Below are 10,538 nucleotides of genomic sequence, written 5' to 3' on the forward strand. Positions count from 1 at the left end.
GTGGCTAAATGTATACACTGCTCAGCAGGGCGGTGGTGGCACACGCTTTTAATCCCAGCACTTGGGAGGCAGAGGCAGGCAGATCTCTGTGAGTTCGAGGCCAGCCTGGCACGCAAAAAGAGTTCCAGGATAGCTAGGGCTACTCAGAGCAACTGTGTCTCAGAAAAACAACAACAAAAAGTAAATGCTGCTCTTGCAGAGGTCTAAATTTGTTTTCCAGGGCTCTCATAGGGTGGTTCACAACTGTTTGGCATTCTGGCCTGCCCTTTGGGGACCCCCCAGCATCCTGCCCTTTAAGAGGAAAAAAACCCTCCTCCTTCTTCCCCTTCTCTCCATGAGGCTGCGGGCACCTCTGCTTTCCTTTCTCTCCTTTTCTCTTTCCCTCTCTCTCTCTCCCTCCCTCTCTCTATTCCCTTTCCCTCCCTCCTTTAATAAAATTTTCCACGTGGATGCAGTGCTTGCGTGGTGTGAGAAACTTTCCACCATGCCCCCTGTGCTGCCACTGGCATGGCATGTGTCCTAGGCACAAACCCTCCAAGGCCACAATAACCACCTGTAATTCCAGCAGATAACTGGACCTGGACACCCTCTCCTGGCTTCCTCAGGCACCTGCACTCACATGCACATACCCCCACCCCAACAACTACAAATAATTAAAAATAAGATAAATTTTAAAAAAGGAAATGGGCCAGGAGAGATTTTCCTGAAGAATACACAGCCTAGGCCCCAATCTAGGTCTGTCTAACCTTTATGCCCATGCTCTTCTGTCTCTTGTAAATCCTCCAGGATTCTAATTTACATGGTGGCTGGATCTGTTTTACAGTAGGTACAATGGTAGAATTCTGTGGCATCTACACATTTTTGAGTCCCAGCTTTGGGAGTGGAAGAGAAGCCCAGTTAGAAGAGATGCATTATGGCTGGTAGGGGGCCTGCTAGATCATTTTTAGATCCTTGAGTCATGTAGCCATAAATACCGGCACTGGGGAACAGGACAGTCTAATAAAAGCATGGCCGGGAGTCATATTTGAAAAAAAAAATTTTTTTTTAAGTCCTTCAGTACGTGGATGTATCTGCAAAACAAAAGAAAAGCCCCTTTTCCCAGCCCAGGCAGAGAAGTCTCTTGTTCAGTCAGAGACAACAGGCTTCTGGGCATCAAGCCAAGGTTCTGGGGATATTTATAACTTGAAGAGGGTGGGAGTCCCTAATAAGCTGCTATATTCTTTTTCCATCACTTCCCTCTCCAAGGCTACACAGCAAGCTGGGAACTCTTCCCCAAGCAGAATGCCTGCTTTGCCTAGCCCTTGCCTTCCATTGTCTAATTCCTTACTGAATGCAGCATAGCTTCGGCGGCTGGTGTTTATTGTCCTTCTGTTGTGGCTTTGGGGATCTGTTTATGAGTTTGTGGTTTCTCAGAGCAATAGCACAGTCTGAGGTCTCTGCAAATCTTGAAGCTTTGGGCTCAATCCTACCATCAAACTCTGGCCTTGCCTGTTAATCTGTGGATTCGGATTTCTACCCGTGGCTCTGAGATCTCCGGAATCTGCTGGTAATATCTTGAATATTTCCAAACGTCAGGGCTCTTTAGAATTCTGAGGGTTAGGGATCTCAGGCCTCTCGAGGATCTTGGAGCCAGCGACCGTTGGATATTTCACAGACCAGGAGGTAAGCCTGTTCGTTCTGCTCTAACCCAGGTTTGTGGCTTCTTTGAAACAGAGACTGCTAACAGCCTTAGGACCCTTTTAGGTTCAGGTCTTCAGGCCCAGGGTCTCAGTGGTGTTGGGAGGTCTTCAAGAATCCTTTCAGCAGAGACAGTCAAGAGTGCAAGGTCCTTAAGTCTCCACTAAGAGGCCAGCTCTCTCCCTACGCACCCTACCCCCTTCCCCGCTTCTGATTTCAGTGTTCTGGCGTTTTAGATAAGTGCACTTGGGTTCGGTTTCTATAAAAGAGCGCGAGAAGCTCCCTACAGGGTTAACAGGATACCCTGGACCGGGCGGCTTACAGCACTCCCTCAGAGGGGCGTGCAGCACGAAGCCTCCTGGGATATGTAGTCTGGAGGCAGATTGCGAATGCCGCAAGGTCTGCTGGGAGTTGTAGTTCTCGGACAAGGAGAGCAAGGGCTGCTGGCAGCGCTGGGAGGTGTCGTGAGTACGTGGGCGGAGCCCAAAGTTCCACCGCGTTCCCGGAGTCTCCCGAGGGAGGGAACTGGAGCCTTTTCCCGCTCTGGCCGGGGCTGTCAAAAATGAGGGCTGATCCCAACTGAGTTCAGCCCAGGCCTCCACACTCAGTCTGACCTGTCGGATAATATCTGACTCAAAGACAGTCGCAGGGCCACGAGAAAAAACAGGGAAGCTTCCTTTGCCGAGTCATGCTGTGATCTCCGAGAAGAAAGTGGAGGATACTCTTTCTGGTCTTGAAGGACATGGTTCTATTTCCTCCCTTTTGTTCTTTCCCCACCCCTGCTCTTGGCCTCTAAGTGGCCTTTGTACGCCAGAGCAGAACTCCAAGTCCCGGCAGGCCGCGAGGCGCGCGCACGCGTGGTGGAGATGCTCGGCCACGCGGCAGGAGGAGGGCTGATGCTTTGGCATCTGATTGGTCGCGTGTTTTATGAGTCTTTTTGCTGATTGGCTGAGGTTGCTGCCGGAAAGGCCCCAGCCGGAGATGGAAGAGAAGAGGCGTTCTGTAGGGCTGGGTTGAAAGCCTCCTCCCTCAAATAGCATCGGCTTGACCCCCAGCCCAGGGGGCACCTAGCCAGCGGTTGTCCTCCCTTACCCTAGCATTGCATGTACTCGGTATTAACCGAGACGCGGAGAACGGGTCACGCTCGGGGGTCAGGGAGGAGAGTGACCAGTCCTGGGCCGTCCCCGCATACCCTGCGACCAGAACTCCAGCCCTAGGGAGTGGGCAGGGCTTCTTGCCGCGCCTCACTCTCTGCTTTTCGCCTCCTTCAGCGTTGTCTGCTAGCTGGTTTTCCTGCTCTCTCTCCCAGGAGACGAACGCTTGAGCCTGAGATGGCAGCCACCCTGCTCATGGCAGGGTCCCAGGTAAGCCGCGGGTGGCTTCCCGGACCTCGCCTCTACTTAACCCAACTCGCCTGATGTTTCCCCGTTCTGCAAACCCCTATAGGAAATTCCCTGGGATTAGCTCATTTCACTGTTCTGCTGCAGGGGCTAGTGCTGGCTAATTTGGCTATATACAAGCATATATCGAACATCTGCTGTATGCTTTTAAATACGAGGAGAATAAAACCGAACAAGATGGGTGGTACCCTCCTTGCCAACGATCTGTAGGGAGAGAGGTGCATCCGATTAACCTTGATACAATATGATAAGCACTCTATTTACCTTAGCAAGAAAGTGCTGTGGTGTGGGAACCAGTAAATCGTAGAGTGATTAACTCTAGATGTGGCATCCAAGGAAGGAGTGAAGAGCGAGGGGGGGCGGGGGGTTTGCAGGGACGGAACAGCGGCGCCCGAACTGGACCATAAAGAGGAAAATTTCACTGGTTTTAGAAAAGGAGAACATTGTATGTAGAGATATGGAGCCATGTAAGTTCTAGATCTGTTCTGAAGATATGGCTAGTGGATAAGGGTCCCAAAGTGGGCAGGGATATTTAGTAGATTGCTTGAGAAGGTAGCTAGCTAATGTTGCCCCTGCCTTTGACCACATGTCTTTTTTTTTTTTTCCTTTCTTTCTTATTTCTTTGGCCTCTACAGATCAGACTTAATGCCATTGCCTTCTCGACATTTCTAACCATGTCTCTAATTACAAGAAGAAAAACTGGTACTAAACACCTAGATACTAAGTAGTGAGGAAGCATTGTGTGATTTCAGGCCCCTGTGACATTTGAAGATATGGCCATGTACCTCACTCGGGAAGAATGGAGACCTCTGGATCCTACACAAAGAGACCTTTACAGGGACGTGATGCAGGAGAATTATGGAAATGTTGTCTCTCTGGGTGAGTGAGGATTTTATCTTTTTTCATCTCCTGTTTTGAATCTGTCAAAATGGCTGAGGTCTTTCAATACTGACTTGTTTGTTTTTAAGGAAAACCACACAATTGTTATGCAAAGCTTTAAATGTGGGATGATCTACGTTATATGGTCAAAAAAGAAAAATAAAGATGTTTCTGCAGTTTTAGGGACTTTGGGGATTCGCACACCCGAGTCATTTGCCTTTCTGCAGCCTGTTCGTGCAGGTCACTGACCAAACAGGTCTGACGCTGCGGCGCCTGCCAGGACACAAATGTCCTGTAAATGGCGCTTTTTCTCTAGGGCGCTAGAAGATGAGGGGTTCTGAAACAGGATCCCAGAGGGGCAGAAGCCACCCCGCTTGTGTTTGTTTGGGCTCCAGAGCTGCAGTGTTACCTCAGGTACTTTGTCTAGGTAGGTTCTTGTCTGGAGCTGTTTCAGCGGGGATCGTCCTTCAGGTTGTTTCGGAGGAATCCTTGCATAGTTAGAGCACAAACCCCGTGAAGAGGAGGACTCGTGAGGCTGGGGGTGCAGCTCAGTTGGAAGAGTGCCTAGCATACTTGAAGCCCTGGGTTTGATCCTCAGCTCTACATAAAGCCAGGCACAGGACTAAGGTATTTTTAAATGTTTTATTCTCAGAATAAGAGGTGACCTGAGGAACTTCCTTAGCTTGGACTTTCTCTGATGTTCCAATTTCTTTGGATTCTTTTTATTTTATTTTTTTAATTCGTTTTTAGGTGATACTAAATAAAGGATTTCATTGTGATGTTTTTGTGTGTGTGTGTGTGTGTGTGTGTGTGTGTGTGTGTGTGTGTGTTGGTATACTTTATTCTGATTTGTTCCCCTACCCTACTTCTTCCTTGAGCCTTTGTCCCTTGAATTGTTCCTTATAAACAGCAACCACAACTCCACTACCAAAAACAAAAGGAACAAAAACTCAGCTGTTAAGAGCATGTATTCCTACTGCAAAGGACCCAAATTCAGTTCCTAGCACCCACATCAGGCAGCTCACAACCACCTGTAATTCCAGCTCCAGGGGATCAGATGCCCTTTTCTGGCCCCTGAAAGGCACCTGCAGTCACACGTATCCCCAACCTAGACACAGACATGTCATTAAAAATAAAGTAAAAAATTAAACCACCATAACTATGTTATTTACCCAGATCTATTGCAAATAAAACCTAAATATATCACCCCACACAACAACAACAAAAAGAAGAAAAGGAAGGAGCTCTTGCATCCCTATAGACTATTTCAGGAGCACTTCTTAGAATCACCAAGAACATTGTTGCTTACCCATGTAAATTTAGGGGAGGGTTAATAAATGTTTTCAAGGCACTTTGTTGTTTTCTCTCTCCTTTTAATGTGTATGGGTGTTCGGTCTGAATGTACGTCTGTGCACCACATGAGTGCCTGGTGCCCACGGAGGCAAGAAGAGGACATCAGAGTCCCTGGAACTGGAGTTACAGACAGTTGTGTGCTGCCTGATGTGGGTGCTGGGAACTGAACTCAGGTCCTCTGCAAGTGCTCTGGACCACTAAGCCTTCTCAGGCCCTTCAAGGTGTTTATTTGTTTGTTTGTTATATCTCAGGACCTCTTGGATCCTTTAACATATCATTAAACATTTGGATTTTTATTTTGTTTTCAGAAGAGTTTCTCTGTGTAACAGCTCTGGCTATCCTGGAACTCACTCTGTAGACCAGGCTGGCCTTGAACTCATAAAGAACCCCCTGCTTCTACTTCCTGAGTGCTACAATTAAAAGTATGTGCCACCAAGCCCGGCTTGGATTTATTTTCTTGTTTGCTTGCTTCATTTGTGTGTATAAGTCAGAGGCCCACTCCCAGTACTTCCTCTATCTGTTACCACCTTTTTTTTTTGAGACAAGGTCTCATTGAACCTTGAGCTAGCTCTTCAGTGAGCCTGACTGGCTAGCAAGCTCTCAAGATCCACTTGACTTCATCCTCTCGAGTGCTGGGATTCATGGTAGCCCAGCTTTGTGTGTGCTTGATGTCCCAACCCAGATGCTAATGTTTGTACAGCAAATACTTTATCTACTAAGCCGTCTTCCCAGCCTCTCTTTGGTTTTTTTTTTTTGTTTGTTTGGTTGGTTTTTTGTTTGTTTTTGGGTTTTTTGGGGGGGGTTGTTTTTGTTTTGTTTTTATGACTAGTTACCAAATTAATTTACTCATAGACCCTTTCCAATGAACATAACTACTTAACCATTTTCTGGTGTGTACTAAGAAACCTAATTTGAAAAGTGTAGTGTCTGATAGAAGTTCCTTATTAGCTGGTTGTATATTTTTATTTTCACTCTTGAAATACATGAAATATTGAAGTATATGCAGTATACTTACTTAGTTAAAACTGGTCTGGCCTGGTTCTGGTGTATAGTTTAGTGGTAGAGCATATGCTTAGCGTACATGGAACCTTGGATTCCATGTGTACTCTCCAACACTCCTCTCTGCAAGAGAGAGACTGCTTTGAACCAAACGTCCTTATGTTCTCTGACTTTAAGTGACATTCGTAAGTTGCTTTTTCTGTCAAGTAAGAAGTGAAGACATGGGGCTGGAGAGATGGCTCAGAGGTTAAGAGCACTGAGTGAGTGCTCTTCCAGGGGTCCTGAGTTCAATTCCCAGCAACCACATGGTGGCTCACAACCATCTACAATGAGATCTGGCGCCCTCTTCTGGCCTGCAGGCATACATGCAGGCGAAACACATACATAATAAATTTAAAAAAAAAAGAGATGAAGACATGATCCAGGAGCTGCTTTGGTGAGGTGCACCAGTGTTCACTGTACTGAATAGATAGTCAGAAGGATGAGACATTCAGTGTCACCTGACATAGTTCCATGTGTGATTTATTTGGGGGCTGGGTGGCGAGCCCCCCAAAAGATCAAAAACAACAACAGGTTCTTAGTGGATATAATATGATAATTAAGAAGGCTTAACAAATTAAACACAATGACACATGCCCCAAAATTTTCAAGAGTCTTTTAGATATTCTAATTTAAGGTCTCATGTTTAGATTCTTCGAGACAGGGTTTCTCCGTGTAGTTTTAGTACCAGCCCTGAATCTCGCTCTGTAGCCCAGGCTGGCCTTGAACTCACAGAGATCCTCTGCCTCCCGAGTGCTGGGATTAAAGGCGTGCACCCCTGGCCCTGGCCCTCGAGCTGGAATTTGTGGTGGTGAGCTGCCCGGTGTGTGGGTACTGGCAGCCATACCCAGTCCTCTATAAGAGCAGTCAGCCTCCAAGTCACTTCTCCGAGTCTTGGCTCTCTTCTTCACAGGTACGGACTTTCACGGTAATAGTGAGCATTAGCATTCATTTATTCACGGTAAAAACCTAGTGCGTTGCCGTTGCTGTTCAGCCCGGTCCACCCTCCCCTGTGGATGATGTACGGATCTCCCACTTTTGCATTCACACCCGCTGCAGAAATAAACTAAAAAGAAAAATAAGAGAAAGAGAACTCGGTCCTGGAGCTGGGCGTGGTGTAGCTGAGTGGTAGAACATTTAAACAACAAGCCCCAAACCCTGGCTTACTCTCCAGCACCATGTGTAGAGGATAGATAGAACCCCTTCCTTCAGGGCCCAGAACACAGCAGGTACGTGTGTACACTGACCTGTCTCCACGCTCTCTCCTCTTCTCACAGATTTTGAGATCAGGAGCGAGAATGAAGCAAACTCGAAACACGAGCTTAGTGAAGATGTAGAATTTGTGACCATGTCGGAAGAGCCTGTCGGGGGTGCTGAGAAGAATCCTGAAAGTGAAGAGGCCTTTGAAAGTGGGGACAGGTCGGAAAGACCGTGGGAAGACCTGACAGCCGAGGAGTGGGTCAGCTACCCTCTCCAGCAAGTCACTGACCTGCTGGTGCACAAAGAGGGCCACGCAGGCATCCGCTATCACATATGTTCCCAGTGTGGGAAGGCCTTCAGCCAGCTCTCCGACCTCAATCGGCACCAGAAAACCCACGCGGGAGACAGGCCCTTCAAGTGTTACGAATGTGGGAAGGGCTTCAGCCGCAGCTCCCACCTGATCCAGCACCAGCGCACCCACACTGGCGAGCGGCCCTACGACTGCAGCGAGTGCGGGAAAAGCTTTGGGAGGAGCTCCCACCTCATCCAGCACCAGACCATCCACACCGGCGAGAAGCCTCACAAGTGTAACGAGTGTGGGAAGAGCTTCTGCCGCCTCTCCCACCTCATCCAGCACCAGCGGACCCACAGCGGCGAGAAGCCGTACGAGTGTGAGGAGTGCGGGAAGAGCTTCAGCCGCAGCTCCCACCTGGCCCAGCACCAGAGGACGCACACGGGCGAGAAGCCGTACGAGTGCAACGAGTGCGGCCGAGGCTTCAGTGAGCGATCGGACCTCATCAAGCACTACCGCGTCCACACCGGGGAGCGGCCCTACAAGTGCGGCGAGTGCGGGAAGAACTTCAGCCAGAACTCGGACCTCGTGCGCCATCGCAGGGCCCACACCGGGGAGAAGCCCTACCACTGCAACGAGTGCGGGGAAAACTTCAGCCGCATCTCACACTTGGTGCAGCACCAGAGGACGCACACGGGCGAGAAGCCGTACGAGTGCACCGCCTGCGGGAAGAGCTTCAGCCGGAGTTCCCACCTGATCACGCACCAGAAGATCCACACCGGCGAGAAGCCCTACGAGTGCAGTGAGTGCTGGCGAAGCTTCGGGGAGAGGTCGGACCTGATTAAGCACCAGAGGACGCACACGGGAGAAAAGCCCTACGAGTGTGTGCAGTGTGGAAAGGGGTTTACACAGAGCTCCAACCTCATCACACATCAGAGGGTTCACACCGGAGAGAAGCCTTACGAATGTACCGAATGTGATAAGAGCTTTAGCCGGAGCTCGGCGCTTATTAAACACAAGAGAGTCCATACTGACTGAGTCCTGTCATCCTGAGTAAGAAAGGACTCATGTGAAGGTGCAGTCATATTTGATATCAGTGAGCTTCCTTAAGCCTGGCTTTCCTTGTCAGGGGCCACGGCTTAAAACACGGAAGAAGACAACCCTTTTGAAATTCCGACCCACAGCTTTGGGGATGTTATCCCCTCCTCTGAAATAGTTATTTTTATTCACTGGTTATTATGTGAGTCGCTTCATCAAAATCAGCCCCCATCCCAAGTCAGTTGAAAACTGAAGGCCAGAGGACAAGATGGTGGATGCTTGGGCCTGGAGATGGAGTAGATCTTTCAAGTTTTGTTCTCTCCTGTCTTTGGCCCAAAAAGACTGCAGTGGGAATGTAGGACTGAGACAGGGTGGTCGCAGCTGCTTTGGCAGAAGGCAGGCAGACTTGTCCTGGGTTGCCACTGTTCACACACTGCAGTAGCTGGGCTCATGCACTTCCCTTCCAAAGGGCTTTTCCCCTGAGTGGCCCAGATTTGTATCTTGCCATCTTGCATACAAGATTCTGCACGCTGAAGGCAGTGATCACGTCGTTTCTCCTTGTTTCTCCCCCGTGTTTCTCCCTCAGGATTAGCTTGCATGTTTTTGAAAGCTACCTGAAGATACAATGTGAAGGGGAAAAGGAGGTGCAGGTTTGAGGACCAAGGGCCCATGGATGGTGGTGACCTTAGCCAGAGATAGCCATTGATGCTGTCATTAATCAGGTTTACATATTTTCTTCAGCAATCACTTTAGGGATCATAGTCTGGAAGCTGCCTTTAGGAAAGGCAGGACTGTCTGTCAGTGATGATGGGAGTAGGCAGTGAATTGAGCCCTTCAGGGAAGCGGGCACAGAACCCTTCCCCGGGAACGTCTGTCTTCTCTGCCATCTAACTTTTCAGATCACTGGCCCTGTCCTGCTGACTGTAGGGCTTGCTAGAGCCCCACCCCAGTCTTTACCTTAGCTTGCATAAAGCATGTGTATGTACAGTGAAATGTGTATTCTAGCAGAGACCGAAGTCATAAGAATCAGCATGTTTTTGCGTGATGTAGATCATAAGATAGAACTGTAGACATAACCCCGGTGTGAGAAATGTCCTTTATTTTTCTCTTGTTCCGGGAAAAAAATTGAAAACTAGTGCCAGGCGTGCTCTCCTGTGAAGTTTGGTTTTGTATAGAACTAAACTCTTGTTTGTATATGCCTATCAATTGTGAGATAATGACTAGACAGTTAGGTCTATTGTCCTTTCTCAGACTGAATTATCTTCTCCTGTGATGAAAACCTCTTTGGCACCATCAGAAGAAACGAATAAATCTAAAGAGGAATGTGTTTCCAGCCTCCAGATACAAATAGTTTAAGCAAGAGTTGATCCAGTGTAGCCCGTACCCGGTTCTCCTTATCGCAGCCCAAGCAGGAATTATGAGATCACCGGATACTGGTGATTAGTCAGTCCTGTGGGGATGGAAGGGGATCAGTCAGTGCCCAGCTATTTCTGTGGTGCTTAGTACAAAGTTGCAAACATTAACTTTTTTTTTTAGGAAAACTTTTGCAGGGTGGGGAGTAGATGGAGGAGTGCTACACATACTCGGGAGACAGAGGCAGGCAAATCTCTGTTAGTTCGAGGCCAGCCTGGTCTACAGAGTGAGTTTCAAAATAGCCAGGG

At 48.5% G+C, this 10,538-nt stretch overlaps 1 protein-coding gene across 5 annotated transcripts; it reads left to right on the forward strand.

Moving 5' to 3' along the window:
- Window positions 1-1,214: 1,214 nt before the first annotated feature.
- Znf436 (zinc finger protein 436) lies at window positions 1,215-10,205 on the forward strand. 5 transcript variants are annotated; one of them, XM_036179255.1, is made up of 4 exons: window positions 1,215-1,662; window positions 2,987-3,041; window positions 3,830-3,956; window positions 7,625-10,205. In XM_036179255.1, exons 2-4 carry the CDS (start codon window positions 3,009-3,011, stop codon window positions 8,875-8,877), a joined length of 1,413 nt encoding a protein of 470 aa, XP_036035148.1. In that variant the 5' UTR covers window positions 1,215-1,662; window positions 2,987-3,008; the 3' UTR covers window positions 8,878-10,205. The 5 variants fall into 5 exon arrangements, with proteins under 5 accessions (XP_036035148.1, XP_036035146.1, XP_036035147.1 ...); XM_036179253.1 differs by having other exon boundaries at window positions 1,216-1,662; window positions 2,949-3,041; XM_036179254.1 differs by lacking the exon at window positions 1,215-1,662 and adding an exon at window positions 2,127-2,145 and having other exon boundaries at window positions 2,949-3,041.
- Window positions 10,206-10,538: the final 333 nt, after the last annotated feature.

Source organism: Onychomys torridus, chromosome 2, assembly GCF_903995425.1.
Source record: "Onychomys torridus chromosome 2, mOncTor1.1, whole genome shotgun sequence".
NCBI lineage: Eukaryota > Metazoa > Chordata > Mammalia > Rodentia > Cricetidae > Onychomys > Onychomys torridus.

Excerpts from the sequence above, each read along its gene's own strand:
- Znf436 (XM_036179255.1), top strand. The coding sequence starts at position 3,009 with ATGGCAGCCACCCTGCTCATGGCAGGGTCCCAG. Across the intron at positions 3,042-3,829 it reads TGCTCATGGCAGGGTCCCAG|GCCCCTGTGACATTTGAAGA; the intron begins GTAAGCCGCGGG and ends GTGTGATTTCAG. Across the intron at positions 3,957-7,624 it reads TGGAAATGTTGTCTCTCTGG|ATTTTGAGATCAGGAGCGAG; the intron begins GTGAGTGAGGAT and ends CTCTTCTCACAG.